At 46.7% G+C, this 19,357-nt stretch overlaps 2 protein-coding genes and 1 long non-coding RNA gene across 3 annotated transcripts; all 3 read right to left on the bottom strand.

Moving 5' to 3' along the window:
* Positions 1-370: 370 nt before the first annotated feature.
* Positions 371-3,793, bottom strand: FTH1 (ferritin heavy chain 1). Its single transcript, XM_021555923.2, has 4 exons — positions 3,536-3,793; positions 2,052-2,198; positions 1,483-1,608; positions 371-699 (listed from the first exon to the last, which is right to left on the bottom strand). The coding sequence occupies exons 1-4, from the start codon at positions 3,644-3,646 to the stop codon at positions 541-543; spliced, it is 543 nt and encodes a 180-aa protein (XP_021411598.1). The 5' UTR covers positions 3,647-3,793; the 3' UTR covers positions 371-540.
* A 7,380-nt stretch (positions 3,794-11,173) lies between these two features.
* On the bottom strand, positions 11,174-11,961 carry LOC144246394 (uncharacterized). The gene is made up of 2 exons (XR_013340111.1): positions 11,828-11,961; positions 11,174-11,517 (listed from the first exon to the last, which is right to left on the bottom strand). It is a non-coding gene; the product is annotated as an uncharacterized LOC144246394 (long non-coding RNA).
* Positions 11,962-16,944: 4,983 nt separating this feature from the next.
* Positions 16,945-17,925, bottom strand: LOC110485066 (olfactory receptor 5AR1-like). Its single transcript, XM_021556112.3, has one exon. The coding sequence runs from the start codon at positions 17,923-17,925 to the stop codon at positions 16,945-16,947; it is 981 nt and encodes a 326-aa protein (XP_021411787.2).
* Between the last annotated feature and the right edge of the window lie 1,432 nt (positions 17,926-19,357).

The following is a 19,357-nucleotide window of genomic DNA, read 5'->3' as shown; positions in this document are numbered from 1 at the left end:
ACTGGGAAAAAGCAAGGTAAGGGCTTGCCAGCACAGGCAGCTGCAGCATCTGCCCAGCACATTGCTTCCTCCTGAAGTTCCACATCTCCCACCAGGAATTTGTCAGTGCTCAAGAGAAAGCTGGATGGCAGCAGACACCACTCAGCTGATTTTTACTGCCCACCCTCGGAAAATAAAAAGCAAGGCTCAAGCCCAGGAGCTTGGTTTTGTTTCCTCATTTAAGTTCCCTGAAAGAAATTTAAAGAAACCACAGAGATTTTCCTACTTCTGTCTTCAGCAGCAAATCCCCCATGTCAAACAACAAATTTACCTCCCACTGCATTCACTACAGCTGCCTATTCTTCCTCCAAACTAAACAGGAAAAGCCAGCTGGAACCAAGTCACTTTATTGGCCGGAGGGCAGTACATAAAACACAAACAGAACAGGGGATATTTGGTACAGAGTATGGAACTGTTTATCTAGGGAGCTGAAGCTGCATGCATGGCTGAACAGTAAGTAGGAGTCCCACTGAAACCCACAGCATGGCTCTTGGCAAGGCTTCAGCTGTGACAGTCCCCGAGGGTGTGCTTGTCGAAGAGATACTCTGCCATGCCGTACTTGGGGGCCCCCATCTTCCGCAGGTTGGTCACGTGGTCACCCAGCTCCTTGATGGCTTTCACCTGCTCATCCAGGTAATGGGTCTCAATGAAGTCACACAACTGAAAGGGAGACCAGAGGTTCAAATTCAGGCCTGAAACCCTACTGAGGCTCTCTAAGGAAAAGAGCAGATGCAGAATTTTCAAGCTGAGAGGAAGCAGCCTCTAGTTTTGCTGCAGAACAAGATCGAAGTCAGCCAGGCTTAGGTAGGCTCACATGCTCCAGAACCCTGTAGAGCCAGGCAGCTCAGGAAGCCTCTCCTCTTCCTCACAGCAGGAAGCATTAGCCAAGCCCCTGAACAGATCAGAGACACCCCCACTGCACAGCAAACTCACAGCAGTGGGGATTTATACCACTGGTTTTGTTTCAGAAAGTCCCTCTAACTTGGGCAGGACATTCCCAAGAGTGCTTGGACTTTCACACATATTAATCTCTTCCTGATATTAAGCAACCTCAATCCATCCTTGCCAAAAACTTCCATCTACAAAGAACTCCATGTTTTCAGATACTGTTCTGAAACACCAGGGCTTTTAATATTCTAAACCAACTCTGGAATTTTGTGGCAAAAAAAACCTTGTGACAAAAAGCCTTAAAAAGATGGAACTCAACCCCCTCAGAAATGGTCTCCATAGAGACTGTTCACAGACACCACAGAAGGAATAAAGCAGGTCCCTGTCACTTTAAAAATGCTCCTGGAAGGACAGCAGTAACTCCACCAAAGGACTCTGGAAGGGCTGCAACCCTGGTTCACACCTTTTTTCACCTTTAGCAACACCAGGCACACACAGCTCAGCCCCAAAGCTGCATCCTTGGCCAGCCATGCTGGACCCCCAGCATGCACTTACATGTGGGTCGTTCTTCTCAGTTGCCAATTTGTGCAGCTCTAGCAGTGATTGGTTCACGTTTTTCTCCAGGTGCAGGGCACACTCCATGGCAGTCAGGCCATTCTCCCAGTCATCACGGTCTGGCTTCTGCAAGGGGAAAGCACAGGCAATGCTTTCTGTAAGAACCCACAGACCAGCAGGGTGCAGAGCTTTAGATCACTCTCAAAGCCTGTTTAGATCAAGTTTAGGCATTTATGCAAAGTCAAAAGTTTGAAGAGCACCCTCAGAACAGAACTGATCAAACCCTTGAAGTCCCACTTCTCAAAACAGTGCATAGAGCACATCTGCTCTGTGTTAAATTTAACGATGGCGATGAACCAGTTGCCTTCTGGTTCTGCCCTCATCCCACAGCAAACAACAAGGGGCTCAGCACCCTCTCCTTACACTTTTTGATTAGTCAATCAGCACATATAATCAAATTGCTCCACATCTCAAACTGCTGTGCCTCCCCAGTGTCAGCTGCTGCTCCTTCTGGGGAGGACCCAGAGGAAAATTCATCCCCTCCCAGCTGGGGCCAGCCCCGAGCTCACCTTGACATCCTGCAAGAAGATGCGCCCACCCCTCTGGTTCTGCAGCTTCATCAGCTTCTCAGCATGTTCCCGCTCCTCGTGGGACTGGTGCAGGAAGTACTTGGCAAAGTTTTTCAGGGCCACATCATCCCGGTCAAAATAGTAGGACTGAAAAATAAAGAGTTTACAGGCTCTAAACCTCTGCTCCAGTCCAAGGCCAGGCCAGAAAGGCAGTGTGGAACAACTCTCCCCGAAGTATCATTCGATTTTTCCAGTTAGCATTAAATTTTAACCTGTACCTCTACCAAGGGCACAAATAAATGGTGTTTGTGTCCTTGGCTCAGCTCTAAAAACACAAAAGAACCCTGAACCTCCACAGACACCTGTTCTGAGCACCATTAAACAGCGGCCTTGAAAGGCCTTTTTCAAGGAGAAATCTTCCCTTTGTTTGCCTGAGCTTGTTTACAATGATCACATTGCAAGTCAGGGTCATGACTTGCAACATCAGGTAAGGGTGAGCCAAGAACTTTAGGTACTCCTGCAATAAAACTCTTGCTTCACTAGGCTTTCCAGGGATTAGAATAAGGAATACACTTTCTACTTTTTTTGCAGGAGGGAAAAAAAGTCGCATTTAAAATACAAGAGATAAATTGAGCTACAATATGAATTCAACTGCAACTAAAATATGAATTAAATTACTTTTCTGAAAACAAAGAAAACCGCCCTGTAACAGCAGTCAAAAGCCGTGACACAGCTTGTTTATTCCTTGGTTAGAGCCATTACCAGGATTCAATGCAAAGTTCTGTATGAACTGCCAATTATTTACCGACCTACTCCAGAACTCTGCTCTTAGACCAGCGGCCTGGAGGCTCGAGGCAAAACACCGGTGCTTGTGTACCACTGCCACCCACCAAAAGAAGCTCAAAAAAGGGCTCAGAACCAAACTAACACAGAAGAGAACCTATAAAATACATGCCACAACTCAGCACAGTGCCACTGGGAAGTCTCAATGTCCCAGCACGCCCAAAGCCCCAGGATTGCTGCACAGAGGTCAGGGAACAGCTATAACAGGCGCCTCGGGCCATAGGAGACGTGTAAACACAGGGCCCGAGAAAACCACAGATTCCTACCGATTCCTGGAGGAAAACCCGAGCCTGGGAGGCAAGCACGCCTGCGGGAAAGGCGCCAGGAGCCTCGTTAGGCACCTCCCGCTACCCAGCCCGGCCCCAAGGGCAGAGGCGCTGAGCGCGGCTGATAACGGAGCCGCCAAGGGCAACGGCCCCGCGGAGCAGGCGAGATAAAAGGACCTCACCTACACCCAGGGGACGGCCCAGACGGGCCTGGAGGCAGCGGGGGGAGGAGGAGGTGGAGAAAAAGGAGGAGGAGGAGCTGGGCCCGCAGGCACCGCCCGGCGCCCAGGAACCCCCCGCCGAGCAAGGCCCTCATGCAGCCCCTTTATCTCACGTAGGACCCTTCCCTCACGCCGCCGCGCCCGCGGCTCTCACCATGCTGAGGTACACGTAGGACGCGTAGAGCTCCAGGTTGATCTGGCGGTTGACGGCGGCTTCGCAGTCCTGGTGGTAGTTCTGGCGCACCTGAGACGGGGGCGCTGCCATGGCTGGGGTGCTCCGGTGACTGTGCAGACGGCGGTGTGAGGGAGGGGTGGCGGCGGGCCCGAGCGCGGCCGGTTCCGTCCAAGCACTGTTGACGCAGGAACCCGCTTCGCTCCGCCGCCGACGCGCTGTGAGGGCAGCCCGCCCGCCGCCGCGCCTTTTATACGGCCGCGAGCCAGGCCACGCCCCCGCGGGGGCGCGCGGCGTCCCGGCGCGCCTCTGCTGGCCCGGCGTGACTCAGCACCCGCCCAGGCCACGCCCACCGCGGGGCGGGGCCGCCGCGCGCCGCCGTTTCCCGCCGCGCGCCGCCGTTTCCCGCCGCGCGCGCGCGCCGTCCGTCCCGGAATGGCCGGCGCTGGGAAACCCCCGGAAAATCACCAAATCCGGCCATTCCCCCTCCGCCACGCTGCCGAGCCCGCCCGTGTCCCACATCTCCCTCCCTCCGCGCACGGGGGCTCCGCCGCTGCCCCGGGCGGTGGGTGCCAATGCCTGAGCGCCCTCTCCGTGAGAGGGAAAAAGTTCCCAAAGTCCAATTTAAAGCCAGAAATTAAGGCCAAATGTCAAAAGCCGAACGTGTTGGTAATGGGATGACTATTTCAGCTGCTTTTAGTGCTGTCCCAGTCACTCAGTGTGTGCCATCATTTATTCTCAATAAACATCAGGTTCTTCAGTCATTCAGTTCAGTCATTAATTTTCAATAAGCACTGAAGTCTTAGTATCTGCTTTCTTAAATTTTAACCAGATTACAAGGGACTAGAAAATGCTTAAACTGAGATCATCCCATAGCACTGAATCCCCAGTCTTGGCTTTTCCCAAGCCCACATTTAACCCTGTTTTTTCCCAAGCCAATGTTCCTGCTGAAATCCACCAGAAATAGAATTTACTCAACCTGTAAACTCAGAATAAATAATTTTTCCTCTACCTACTGCGCCTACAAACTCAGATTAATTATTTTTTCCTATATGTACTCAGACCATAAACTCAGATTAAATAATTGTTTTTCTCTCACCAGTTTTTTTACACATTTTTATCCGGTCTTTGACCCTTCCCAGCACTGTGGGATGTCCCATGCGTGACTGCACCAGTGCCTGTTTGTGGGTAAAGGGTACCAGAGCATTTTTCCAGACACTCCAAATGCCCTGGAGGGAACAGGGAGCCTCGGCCTCCCTTTGTTTCAGGGTTTTCTGCTGCTCCTGTCGGTTAACCATCACAAGTAATTAAGATCTATAAGTTAACATGGGTCATACCTATGCTTCAGCAGGCTGCCAGGTACATTTCAAATCTCCTGTTCTCCTCCCACATAAATGCTTATGTAAAAAAAAAAACAAAAAAAAAAACAAACAAAAAAAAAAAAAAAAAAAAAAAAAAAAAAAAAAAAAACAAAGACTAGCTGCTGGGCAGACTCTTTCTTAAATTTTTTTTTCTTTATTTCTGCATTCACAGTGGAGTGTCTTCACAACAGGAACATCAAACAAGATCCATATTTGCAAAGTTTGTAACGGGAATATTTCCTCTGCAGCTCGGACAGTCTGTGCCACTCATGATCACACGTCGGTAGGATTAGGGAAGTCCCAAATTCTGCTTTCTGGAGTTGCACAATGCACATTGTGTTTGATGACAGCAGATTTACATGGTCAAGAGAGGAAACACGGGGTTGCACAGCCATGGGGGTCATGTCTTGGTAACCAAGGTGAAGAATTCACCAGTAATTCAGTTCAGCCATTCCCACATCTTTCCTGTCCCAAATTACTGTTTTAATTTTGACTCCAGTTCATATTGTTTCCTCATGGCTCTGTTTAGGCCTTCTTTTATCTTGTGCTGCTCTTGGTGAAAATGCATTTATAATGAAATCCCTGAATGATTTGGGCTGGAAGGGACCTTAAACATCATCCTGTTCCACCCTTGCAAAGGCCACATGACCTTCCACTATCCCAGGTTGCTCCAAGCCCCGTCCAGCCTGGCCTTGGACACTTCCATGGATCCAGGGGCAGCCAGAGCCTCCCTGGGAAAGCTGTGCCAGGGCCTCTCCACCCTCGCAGGGTAAAATTCCCTCCTAAATGTGAAAATCACTTGATGGAAAGCCCAGCCTGAGTAAGGTGATGCTTTTAGCAGGCTTCTTCCCAAGAATGCCTGTAAAGCTCTCTAGAAAAAAAATTCTTTACTGCTTAGGGAGAAATTCTTTCCTTATTTTAGTACTTTTTACCCCTCAACATTCCCAGCTGCCCAGGGCCTGCCCCATCCTCTCGGCAGCGGCGGTGTGTGGATTTTGAATTCATGTCCCTCTCAGCTGCTTTCTTGGGCTGAAGTAGAGGCATGTTCATGCTGCCCACATGCAAAAACAATGTATTGTCTGCCTACACAAGCTTCAAATTGTTGAAGACAATCCCTGTTTTTCCTTGGATGATATCCCACCAGGAACAATGGAGCAAGCTCTCTTGTTGTTTACAGCTTCGCTACTTTACACAGGGCACAGACCCCAAAATCCACCCATTTAGGGATAGTGAAGCTGAGTTTTAAGCATGCAAAAATAATCAGAGCTTCTTTGGTGAGTGTCTGCACATGATACAGAAAGTTATTAGGTCAGAGATCAAGATATACCCAAAGGAAAAGTTTCCGTGCCTCCTACTCCCTCTTTAGTATCATTTAACCTGACTCCACCCGTGCCCTTCTCGTGCATGACCTTTCCAAAGGGGTAGAAAACAGGACTCCTAAACAAATACTGGGCAGTATTTGCCCAAAGTAAATCTTGATACAGTCCCTGAGCAAAAGCCTTGGCATGTGGCTTAGGCATCCAGTTAGACTTCAGGGAGAGGGCTGCCTTGGTGTGAGCAGACAGCCAGAATGCCCAGGAATGCATAAATTTCATTTCTCACCTGTAGAAATTGTTTACCTCTAGCTTTAAAACACTTGATTTTGCCGTGCTGGTTTAATGGTCTTAATAATAACAAATCCCAGTTAAAAATCAACAACTGTTCCAATTCCAGTGAGCAAGAAAGTGCTGAATATGCCTCAAATGTTAAATCCACAAAAATACAGTAACTTTTTTTTTTTTTTTTTTTTCCAAAGCTCAAAGTCTTGTAAATAAGATAAACTGCATCCAGTCAAATATTTGTTATGGAGAGCTTCCACTCCATCCACAAACTTCAGTGTCATTCAGCTTCCAGGCTTTATGCAAACACAAAAGCAACTCTAAACTTGGCTCCGAGGTTGATCATGCGTCTGGAAATTTGACACTGGTCTCAACTGTGAGTTTTGAAAGCTGTTTACTGAAAACATCTGGGCTCCACTCGCTCTGGGAGTTTAACTGAAAACTCCTTCTTGTCGCTCCTTGGGTAAAACACTCGGTGAAACCTTTTCAGTTTGTTTCTTTTAGGTGCCTGAATTTTTCCAAATGGGAAACCTGGGATTTAGGCAACAAGTTTTCACTGGGTACTTACAGCACAGAATGCAAATGCCTGGGGTACACAGAGCTGCTGGCTCCTGGAAACACTCTCCAAAGGGAGACAGACAAAGGATGTTGGAAGTTATGGAGGGAAATTTGCTTTGGAGACTGAAAATGAAGCTGTTTTTTATGCAGGAAAAAAGTCCAAACACAGAATAATCTGCAGCTTTGTACTACACGATTTTATAGACAAGGAGTATAAAACCCTCTTTAGACAGACAAACTTCTTCTAAGTTGTGAATAGGATTTTTTTCTCTCTGGAGTATTTTTACAGCAGTCTAAACAAAATGCTGTAGGAGATTGCAATTCTCTGATTTGCCCAGAACACCCTTTCTTTAATTTATTTTTATTTCTTTTACAAGCCTTGTAAAAATACACTTAGAGCCAAGAGAGTGAGGAAGAACAATGTTAATAATATAGTAATTCTGTCAGTACAGCCAGAAGAAGGATCTGGTTTGGAATTTACTTGGATGATTTATCCCTTTTTAAACTAGTTTTCAGACTGACTCCTCTATCTGTGAGGGGAAAACTCCATCCCAGATTCCAAAGGCAGCCTATGGCCCAGGTGCATGTACAGGAGCTTTCACAACACGGATTTGCCAAGCTGCAAAAGCCACAATAAGTTTGATGTTGACATTCCACCACAGGCCACAATCCACAACATTTGCTCTACTGTAATGATCCTCCCATGGTGCCATCCACCTTTATTTTCCCCTCTCCCAGATTCACAGTGTTAAAAACAAGGGGGTGGGGATCATCCCTGTCCCCTGTTTCGGTTGTATTGAACTTTTTCTTCAAATACTGTACAAAAATTGCAAATAGACCACACATCTAAAGTCAACAAATATGGGGAAATTTCTCAACACACCACAAAAATCACCTCCTTCTGAGCATGAATTCCCCTGGAAAACACTGGTGGGTGTTGAAGCCCTCATGGATGACCAGGCAGTTTTAATTCTAGACACAAGGGTGAAATGTACTTTTTTTTTAAAGAAGTTTTACTTGGGAATCAAAGAGACAAACAGGTTTGTCCCCCCTGAGGCCATCAGGTAATTTTGTAAGGATGCACAAAGTTGTTCCTTGGATTTAGTGCAGCACTGAGTTTGAGCAGACACTAAATCCCTCAGAGGAGGCTGCTTTTATACTCAGCCACCCAAAAAAGGGACGAGCAGCAAATGCTTTCAAGCATAAGGAGAAGAAACAAGCTTTTACAAGGAGCTGGCAGTTAAAGGACATGCAACAGCCTGATAAAACACCACAAAAACAAGCAGTGGCCCATGGCTGATCTCTGTTGGGCAGGATGGGTGGGGGACACCCCCAAACTGCTGAGCAGGTCTCTCCAGGAACTCATTCCATAGCTTATTCAGAAGTGAAGGGATTCAGCTGATATAGAGGGATGTTCTCAGCAGAAGGAGAGTTTTGTCTGGGAAAAGCTTATTCCTGCTGTGCTGTGCTGGGAGGGGACACTGAATACACTCCTGTGGTTCATGCAGAGGTGCAGCCACAATTCCACAGGGTCCACACCCACATCCACCTTTCCTGCTGGGTACAACTTCCTCCTAAGCCACGTTCAGGCCCTTGGCACTGAAGTAAAAATACTGAAAAGCAGCTCAGGGGGCTCAAGTTGTGCCTACAGAAGTTGTGCTGCTTGTGGAGCAGCGAGGCAGTGCTGAAGTTGGAGTGTTGTCCTGGACACAGCCCCTTCCTCAAGGTGGGGAAGCCATCCAACCGTGCTGTGCCTGCACACTGAACAAACCCAGGGGGGAAAAAGAAAGGAAATTGCACAGAGAGAGAGAGAAACCAGGGAAAATTATCTCTGTTGGGCTGAGAAATGGCTGTGACACTTTCAATCGGGTTGGCCTTCAGGAGCGTGTTGAAGCCGGCGTGTGCAGCTCCACAGATGTTGGGCCGTGCCCACAGCTATCAGTGTTCCAGCAGGCATAAAGCAGGGACACAGAGGCCACCCACTCCATGGGACAGGGAGATAAGAGGGAAGGACAGCCCCAGGAGCCCCTCAGCAATCCCACAGGGCTGTTCCGGACGTTCTGCTGGGCTGGGCACAGCCCTGAACCCCAGGCAGAGCACCTTGGCTGTGGTGGTCAGTGTCTGGGAAGATGCTGCCACTAAAAGCTGTGGAGACAAAGCCCTCAGACTCCCCTCAGCCAGCAGCCAGAGGAATGCTCTGCCTGGCCTGAGGAATCTTCCACCCAGTTGCTTGCTCAGTCATGCATGGCCACAAACCTGTCTAAATAGGCAGCGATGACCAAGAGTGAAACTCAAATCAGGAACTTTCCAGTCTGACAAGTAAAAAAAAAAACAAAACAAAACAAAACCAAACAAAAAAGATTTCTTCTCCACACGTACTTAGCACAGGCCAGGCCCTTCCTTGTCTGCTGTTTGGTGCTCTTAGTTCCTTCTAAAAGCCTCTGAGAAGGGACACAACCCACAGCAGGCTCAGAGGAAAGAAGATGAAGCACTCCCACAGTCAAAAAAGCTGCATTCCTCACACAACACATTTGTCTATTTTCCCCATCTCCAGCCACCCTGCTGACCCCTTAGAGTGTCTCTGCAGGCCATGAATTTAGCAGAAAACAGCATTTTTGACCAGTTTCTTTTGGCCGCTGGCTTCACTGCAGGGTGATGGGCGGGTGTGGATGGGTGTGAAAGCTCCAGAGTTAGAGACACACAGAGGAGCTCAGTAACTCGAGGGCAAAGGGTGACCACAGAGAATTTCCCCAAGATGCCAAGACCCCGAGGGGCAGGGAGGAGGATGTTCACTCAGGGTCAGAAGGAAGAGTTCTCTGACAAAGCATTTCTCCAGTCAGGAGGTACAGGTTGAGCAATGGGCTGATACCAGCTGAAACAGCAGCCTGGGAGGGAGCAGAAGGATGCAAAACCACGAGGATATCTCTGAGGTCACCACGGAAAACAGCCTCTGACTAAGAAGAAAAAAGAAGCCAGAATTGCAGCATTGTTACTTCATCCAGGGAACTTTGTATAATCAAGACCAGCAGGCTCAGCATGACCACACAAAAAAAGCTACTTGGAATTCCTGCCTGTATCCTGCCTCAGACACGTTTAACTAGAAGTGGACTCTGCCTGGAAAAGGCAATTCCCACTTTATTCCCTGCCCGTGTTTACTCTGATCTGCTCTGGAGTCACCAGGCCTTATTTCCCTCTACATAAATAGAAGCATTTCAAGAGGAACAGGGAGGTTGTCAGCCTTGGACAGGAGAAAACATCCACTTCCAGAGTTTTCTGCTGGAAACCCTTCTCCTTCAAATCACCAGCCTTGCTCTCATGAAAAATGTTGTCACCACAAAATTCCTCAGGTGGGAAGGGTTCAATCCCTTCTTGCTGGATTCCAGAGGCCAGGAAGGCAGCTCAATCCAGCATCCAGAGAAAGGAGCATTTCCTGAACTTATTTCAGGAAATATTTATTCATAATTATAAATATAACATAACATAGCATAACATAAATTCATAATTACTAAATTAATAATAATTATTCCATTGTTTCAACCTAAACTTTCACACAGCTCCTTCACAGGCCTACAGTGACAAAGATGGGAACACAGCTGGGAATTGCAGAGATTGGAAAAGAAGGAGGAAGGGGACTGAGAATCTGTGTTTTTACAAGAATCTGTATTTTTACAGCCACATCCAGCGTGAGAAGCACTAGTGCAGAGAGGCTGAGGAACAAGAAGAGAAAGTGACACCACCATTACTTTACATCAGCTGGAAACTTTCTCTTCTTCTTCCAGGTCCATCAGAAGTGGCTTTTTCCAGGAGTAATTGGAGAAGACAGTTCTACCCCTTTCCCCACATCACCCTCCACCAAAACCAGACAGATCTCTCTGTTTCAGGCAGCTCCTGCTTTCCTGTCAGGTGGGAGGATGAGGATTAAGCAACAGCACCTCCAAAAGCAATGAAACCTCGAGGATGAGGAATTGGGAAGTGGGTGGGATCTCCTCCCAACCATCACATGACTTTTATTCATCCTCCTCCTTGGGGATGAGGTAAATTTCGATTTTCAGACAACGTGCTTTGCCTGGCATCTACAAGAAACAAATTCAGAACGTCATTATTCATTTAAAAAACATCTTTATTTCACCTGCAAAAACTTGTGTTATACCATAAATCAGGGAATAATTGAAAGGTTGATCAGCTGTAATTTTAATTCAGTTGCTCTGTCAGGGATGCTGTCCTTTACAGCTCTCTCCATGGAGATTCCAGGAACTTTGTTAACATTCCCATCGTGTTCCAGCACTAAGATTACAGTCAACAAGCAGGGCAGTGTTTGAAGTTGGTCACTGAAGAAGCTCCCAGCACCTTTCCAAGTGACACTTCCACCTCACCTGCCTGCCAGAGGCTGCCTGGAAAGGGAGGAATCTCCCTGCGGCGTCCCAGAGCTCCTCCTACTCACTGTGATCTGGGAGGGGAAGGGAAAGGAAAGAGAGGGGAGGGAGACAACCAAGACGAATAGGGAGATGAGGGAAAATGCTGGCCTCAGAGTATCAGGAGACAGGTAGAGAGCTGTAGAGGAAGAGGGGCAGAGGGAGAGAGGAAAGGCATCTGGAGGGAAGGGAAGGGAAGGGAAGGGAAGGGAAGGGAAGGGAAGGGAAGGGAAGGGAAGGGAAGGGAAGGGAAGGGAAGGGAAGGGAAGGGAAGGGAAGGGAAGGGAAGGGAAGGGAAGGGAAGGGAAGGGAAGGGAAGGGAAGGGAAGGGAAGCATCGCAGCACCTGGCCCCGTTCCCAGCCACCAGACTCAGCGCAGGGTCCCTCAGGGTAGGGCGGGCGAGGTCCGTGGCACAGGAGCGAGAGGAAGCCGAGCTGTTTCCGTTTGTCCCGGTTTGTCCCGGTTTGTCCCGGTTTGTCCCGGGTTATCCCGGGGGTCGCGGCCCCGCCGAGCCGCCACGTGGGGGCGCCCGCACTGCGCTGCCCCCGCGGGCCAATCAGCGCGCTCCGTGCGCCGCTGCCCCGGGGCACGCCGGGAGTTGTAGTCCCAGCGGCACGACGGCGGAGTGGTGCCTGCCAGCGGCTTCTCCGCGGTTCGGCGGGGCGGCTCCACCACCGTTGTCTCCTCACGGACACTCGGGAACCTGCAGGGTGGTTTCCGCCATCCCGCAGCGCTGCCGGGGTGAAGCGCCAGGGGGGGGATCTGGCGTCGGTGTCGCGTGGGGATGACGTCAGCAGGAGGCGCGGGCGGTGTCATGGCCGTGGGGGCGCTGTTCCTTTATAAACTTCTCAGGCGGGGGAGTGGGGGCGGGCAGTGCCCGGGGCTCTGTGGCGAGGGGCACGCATTGAGATAACCCCGCTGGAACTGTGCCAGACGTAAAACGTCGCAACAGACGAGTCAAATTGCATAGGGAACAGGCATACCCCCGACATTTGGTTCCTCTGAGAAAGCAGCATTTCCAGTGTTTATAAAAGCCCTGATTATCAGTCACAGACTGCTTTGGGTTGGACCTTAAAAACCATCACTTCTCATGGGCAGAGACACTTTCCACAATCCCAGGTTGCTCCAAGCCCCATCCAGCCTGGCCTTGGACGCTTCCAGGGATGGGGCAGCCACAGCTTCCCATGGAAATCCATTCCAGTGCCTCAGCACCCGCACAGGGAAGATTTTTTTGCCCCAAAATGCCATCTAAACCCACCTTCTGCCAGTTTGAAGTCATTCCCACTTGTCCTGTCGCTCCTTGTTCAAAGTCCCTGTCCAGCTCTCCCTGAGCTCTTTTCATCACTGGAAGGCTCCAAGGTCTCCTTGGAACCTTTTTTTCAGGCTGGACATTCCCATAACCACCAACAAGCATTTTGTAACATAATGAAGCAGAAATAAAAACCTAATTACGTTGTGGGAGGGAAAACAAGGGCTTATGATCTAAAGGCAAAAAGAGAAAATGGAAAAAATATATGAAAGTGGTGAAATCATCAAGAAAGCAGGGTGAGAACAGGCCTGAAAGATGTTTGGTGACAGCAGAACAGGCCATTAAAATATGATAAAATATATAGAAATTATATTTCTTTCTCTATAGAGGATATGGCAGAGCTGGCAAACAAATGAAGTATTTTCCTGTACAAATGTTTTTCATTTATCAAGTTTAAAATTAAATGTTGCATCTGATTCTGGGATTTATCACAAATATTTTGTGGATTTACTTTCCACAGGCTGATTAATTCTTAAATAATTGATGGAAAGCAAGCCATGAGCATTGGTTTTAAATATTCAAACCCAAATATCTTTAAATTTTCCAAGCAATTCCCCTCACACTTCTTTTTTACCTGAAACTTGAATTTGAATTGGACTCAGTCTGCTAAGAAAGGAATTCCGGGTATTATTTTAACCTTACAAGAAAAAGCACAAAATTTAACCCTAACTTTGCAGAAGTTAATGCACATTTCTGCTGATGCCAGGACAAATTCTAGGCAGGGCAGAGAAAGAAGCCTGGGTGAGCAGTATAAATTGTGAAATTCTGCAGGTGGTTACCCTTGAGTGACATAACACAAAGTTGTCTAAAATGGGATTAATAAACAACCAGATTTTTACCACCCCCAAAGGGATAAATTTCTCCCCAGTATCCAGTCTAATCCTTCCCTCCTTCATCTGAAAGCCATTTAAAGTCAAGTGTTTAAAGGGTGGCCACAGAGAGGACAAAGTCTCTTCACAAGGAGCCTTGATTCTATAAATCCATTTTTTGTATAAGAATTAAAAAATAGGGAGGAAATGGAGGAGAAAATAGCACTGGCATGGCAAATGGAACTTTTTTTTAATTCACAAAGTCCTGGGAATTGTAAAGCCAGAACTGCAGTCCAACCTGAATTTCACAAGTGGATGGTATTTTTAGAGGAGAAAAATAAATCATTCACATCCTCTTTTATGTTGCATATTTTCATACCTAGCAGCACCATACAAAAAAAAAAAAAAAAAAAAAAAAAAAAAGAGGAGAAAATCTGCTCTGTTCATTGTAAGCAATAAAACCCACACATAAATAATATAGTTAGACTTTGCTTAAGGAAAAAGAAAGATTGGGGGTTTTTTGGTTTTGTTTTTGTTTATTTTAAAGGCATATCAAGAATTTCAGGAATCCTTTATGTTTAGGACTAGATGAATGAAAATGGTCTCTCACTAGTTACATGAGATTAGCCAATTAATAGGTGAAATCTGATTTTCAGTGGCAAAAGCAAAGTGTAAATGCACAGAGGATCATTCACAGGGGAATTTCATCGACAGAGTATTTTTCCTCGATTTACTTGGTGCTTCCACGCCCGCTCCAAAAGGGCAGCTCCACTTCTAGGAATGTGAGAGGATCTTTGTGCTGATGAGTCAGTCCAGGGGTATTGATTTCTGAGCTCAGCCAAAAATAGACACTCGGGGAAAAGAGGAGCAGAAACTGGGTGAGTGTATTTTGATCCTTTCCTGCTAAATTTTTCCACTGGTGCCAAAGAAAATCACAGCTGTCTCCTTCCAGTGGCAGAGGTTACTGGGCGTGAGGAAAATGAAAGAGGATGTCTTGGTTTTGAGGAATATTTAGGGATCAGTACTTTGATTAATGAAGGGGTGATAGAGCTGATGATAAAGAGTAAACCTCTAATGGACACTTCCCACCTGACCAGGTTGCTCCAAGGCCCATCCACCCTGGCCTGGAACACTTCCAGGGATGAGGCAGCCACAGCTTCTCCGGGGAAGAAGGAGAAAAGAAGGAACATATTCCTTGCCAAGTTACCCAAAGACCCGATCCCAGATTTTGCTGTGAGCCTTGTTTGGTCCACTGGCAGCAAGTAGCTCCTTACAGTGGATCTTTTTGGGAACACATGGCTGGGGTGGGTGGAGAGGGAGGGAACTGTAGCAGAATTAGACTTGATAATCCAACCTTTCCACCTTAACAAGCCAGGAGAGGCATCTAAATCTCTCATCTGTACACACATTGGAAACCTGGCTCTAGTTTTGTACCTTGGAATTCAGATGCCTCTTTTAAAAGGCATCCAGGGTTTGGAATTGCACGCAGGCTGATGTCCATCCTTAGGCATGTCTCCACACAGCTACATTTAGATTCCATCACCTCTGGAAAGAGGAGCATTCTCCAGTCCTGCAGGGAGCAGCCACCTTCATCTTAACAAGCCCTTTTGGGCATCCTGAAGAAGCCTCTAATGATCTTAGAACCTTCTTAGGAAGCTCCTGGTGGACCTCCCTCATCCTTCTAATAAGTCCTCAGGGACAATTTCAAAGGCACTCTGTCAACTTGTTTTTTTGAAAGTTTTAAAGTTTTTCTAAAAGTTTTTTATGCTTTCTGACGTTTACATATTTTTACTGAAGTTCTTATGCACTGTCATATAAATAATGATTTTTTGCATTCTTCTTTTTAAGAAGAGAGAATTCATAAACTGTTAGTTTGACCAGTGTGGTTGGAGAAGTAGCAATTTCATCCTCCAATCCACTGTTCTTTTAGAATTCTATATATTGCATACTCAGAAATAAACTTCCTCTTTTTCCCCTCTTTTGTATCTAATGTGCATGTGTAAATTATTTCATGTCGTAACGCAACAGCACTTGGGAGAAGGAAACTTTCCTCCTTTTTAAAGAAAATGAAAACTTCCAAAGCAGTTCAGCTTGTTCCAACTTCTCTACAGCTTGGTTGGAGAATTCATGGCTTGGACAACACCTCTGCAGTCCTCTACTTGGTTGGTGCAGAAGTTATGGCAGGAATTTGAAGGATAATTGATCCTACATCATTATACTTCACCAGCTGAACCAGCAGCTGCCTCTGGACAACAACTTGTGGTTGGCAGAAGTCCCTCAGAACCTTGTGGAAGTGCGTGGGACATCCCAAAGGAGCCATCAATAGCCTAGAACAGATTCCAGGTTCCAGGGATTCTAATCAGGAGTAAAGTTGTGCATAAAGACAAATCCAGGTCCTGTGCCCTGGTTGTGCTGCCATTCAGAGCCCTGGAAGAGCTGGAACAAGGAAGTTTTTTCTCTTCATAAATATCCTGCTCACAGTTGTAATCTCGTTCACACTGACAAATTTTCTTGCATTTCAGATACCTTAAGGCTACAATTAATGCAAAGTCTCATCACAGAATGAAAGTATTTAAAAATTCAGAGCCACTTGTAGCTAAATAAAGGAGATTTTATAAAACCTATTTCCTCATAAACTTTGGGGGTCAATCAAGTGAGAATAATCTCAGCATTTTTACGGATTATTTATTACTTCTCTACAAAGAAGAGAGGTGGTGAAGAGAGGGATGAACTGCAGGAAGCAGCATTACCTCTCTTTCCATTAGGATTTGATGCAGCAAGGAGAAAAAGATGGGAAAAAGGAAAAATGTAGTGGCAAACATTGCTCCAGAGATGGAACTCTGGTGATTCCAGCAAACAACAGACACCCAGCAAGGAGAGAGAGAGAGAGAGAGAGAGAGAGAGAGAGAGAGAGAGAGAGAGAGAGAGAGGAGAGCAATTTCAGGGCTGATCCATAAAACATAATTTAACATATTTGGAGTTTAATTTTGAAAGGGATATAAACTGCTTTCATACGGTGTATCTAAGTGTGCCTGAGTGCCAATTCCCAGAATTCCTGCCTTAAAATATGCATCCAGCACCTGCCTGCTCTCACCTCAGCTTCCTCAGTGCTCAGTGGAGAGCAGCATTCCCAGCTGGACTCTTCTTCTTGTGTAAAAATGACCTAAAGCTATGCCGTACAATTCTGAAAGTGAACAGCTCTCCCTTCTAACTGCAGAGGGAGCCAAAAGAAGGAGTTTTCAGCCCAGAGGAGCAGTTTGGAGGCCAGAAAATGAATTTGGATTCCAGCATCTACGTTTTAGATGTCAAAAATTTAGAGAGGAACAGTCACAAACTGTAGTTTCTACCCCACTGATGATGGAGACTGAGCAAGGTTTTCTTGTCTTGTTAAAGCCCTTCTCACCTGGCTGATCACTCTTTTTAGGGCACATTTTACCTCTTTGTTCCTGAGGCTGTAGATGATGGGATTTAGGAGCGGGGTGAGCATTCCATAGAGCATGGACACGACCCTATCCCAGTGCGGGGAATAGGTGAAGGAAGGGCGGACGTAGGTGCAGATGGTGGTCCCATAAAAAAGGCAAACTACGGCCAGGTGAGAACCACAGGTGGAGAAAGCCTTGTGCCAGATCCCAGGGGACTTCCTTGCCAGGATCTCCAGGAGGATATAGAGGTAAGAGACCACGGTGACCACGCAGGCGCTGCTCCCCAGCACCCCGGCCACCACCAGGATCACCAGCTCCCTGCTGTGGGTGGACGAGCAGGAGAGGGCCAGCACGGGAGGAATGTCACAGTAATACTGCTGGATTTTGTTAGGACCGCAGAAAGAGAGTGTGAAAACCAGAGAGGTGTGCAGCAGGGAGTTCAGAAGCCCTGTTGCCCAGGTGCCCAGGGCCAGCTGAGCACACAGCTTCGTACTCATGATGCTCGGGTACCTCAGGGGGTGGCACACAGCCATGTAGCGGTCATAGGCCATCACAGCCAGGAGGAAAATCTCTGTGCCCACCACAGCAATGAGGGAAAAGTGCTGGAACAGGCAGCCAGAGAAAGAAATCTCTTTGTGCTCCAGCAGCAAGGCCCCCAGCATCTTGGGCATGGTGATGGTGGGACATAAGAGATCCAGCAGGGATAAGTTGCTGAGGAAAAAGTACATGGGGCTGTGCAGGTGGGAGTCGGTGGTGATGGCAACGAGGAGAGCGGTGTTGCTTGCCATGGTGGCCAAATAAATGAGCAGAAACAGCACAAAGAGAAGCAAACGGATTTCTGGAGCATCAGAGAGTCCCACGAAAACAAATTCGGATACTGCTGAGAGGTTGACCCTCTGCATCTTATCTCTCATTACGGGAATGTGGCAGAGGTTTTCCTGGAATAAAGAAGGTGTAATTTAATCACAATTTCATCCCCGTTTTGAAGATTGTCAGAGGGTTTTAAGGTCCGTTTTGAAGTTCAAAACCGTTTCCAAGCATTGGCAAACTCAAAAATCTAAATTTTACCCACATATTCCTAATGCAAAAGGCAAAATGTAGGTATTAAACTGCACAGTGATTAATGCAAAATGTTAGTTTTTGCAAGTTGCCACCTCAGACTGAAGAGCTGGAAGCTGAAGTTACCTTCCCTGTAGTGTCCAGCTTGGACACAGCCCCAGGCAACACAACAGTGCTTTTGAGGTTCTCTGATCAAGGGGAATGTGGTATAGATCCCTAAAATTCCTTTCAACATAAATTACTCAGTATTAATAATACCACTAAAAAGGGTCTAGATTAGTAACAGAAGCTAAAACTTACTTTTTAAGGGAGTAATGCTGTCAGAAAATAATTAAGTCTCTCAGAATCAGCAGATAGATGCATGTTCGTTTTTTTTTCTTTCAGATTTTGAATAGGGTTTGGAGCAACCTGGTGTTCCCTGGCCTGTGGCAGGCAGTTGGAATCAGCTTTAAGGAGCTTTCCAACCCAAACCGTTCTATGATTCTATCATAAAAATGAGTTACAATTTGGCATCCCATTAAAGACCCCAAAGTTTTCTATATATTTTACCCTACAGACTTCCATAATACCATTAGTACTTCTAGCATCTATCTGGACTTTCCCCCCATCCCATTTCTGCAGTTCAAAGAAGTCTAAATATGGCATTAAAGGATCTTCCCATTTACCCCACATTGCTTCACAGAATGTAGCTCAGTATTTACAGTAAAGATTTACATACCAGCCCTATAGCAAGGGAAAGCAAAGTTCAGTCCAAATGCCTCCTTTTTGGGAGACTTTGGGATTGATTTTGAGATGGTGGGAATACTGTACCACATTCTCATTTGTAAGAGATGCAGAGATAAATAGATTGATGAAATATTCCATCTGGCCAGGCTCCTCTGTGGTTTCATGTTCTCCCAGAAGCTTGAGAAGGAGCAAAGTCAGGGCTTAAACTACATAAGAAATAGTAAACTCAGCAGAAATAAAATGGACATCAGTTGTTCATAAAATGGGGAGCTCATTCAGGTGAAATAGCACAGAAACAACACAGAAATACTCACTGCTGCACATAATTAATTACAGGTGATTTATAGTTGTGTGTGTCTCCAGGAAAAAAAGCAATCCTTTTTCTTCTTTCTGCATGTGACATAAAAATTATTTCACTCATTAGGAAAAGATGAATCCTGACAGAGCAGCGTTGGAATATTCACACAGACACCTGCCAGCACTGGCACAAGGGCTGGCTTGGCTGCAGGAGTAGGCACCTCTCTTCTTTAATGAGGTTTTATAAATATG

Source organism: Lonchura striata, chromosome 6, assembly GCF_046129695.1.
Source record: "Lonchura striata isolate bLonStr1 chromosome 6, bLonStr1.mat, whole genome shotgun sequence".
NCBI classification, from domain to species: Eukaryota; Metazoa; Chordata; class Aves; order Passeriformes; family Estrildidae; genus Lonchura; species Lonchura striata.
Note: the sequence above shows the minus strand (reverse complement) of the source record. Positions and strands in the feature narration are given on the sequence as shown.

Coding starts and splice junctions, on each gene's coding strand:
- FTH1 (XM_021555923.2), bottom strand. CDS start 3,646: ATGGCAGCGCCCCCGTCTCAGGTGCGCCAGAACTACCACCAGGACTGC. Junction 2,199..3,535: donor CCTACGTGTACCTCAGCATG/GTGAGAGCCGCG, acceptor TTTATTTTTCAG/TCCTACTATTTTGACCGGGA. Junction 700..1,482: donor CTGAGAAGAACGACCCACAT/GTAAGTGCATGC, acceptor TCTCCCTTTCAG/TTGTGTGACTTCATTGAGAC.
- LOC110485066 (XM_021556112.3), bottom strand. CDS start 17,925: ATGCAGAGGGTCAACCTCTCAGCAGTATCCGAATTTGTTTTCGTGGGA.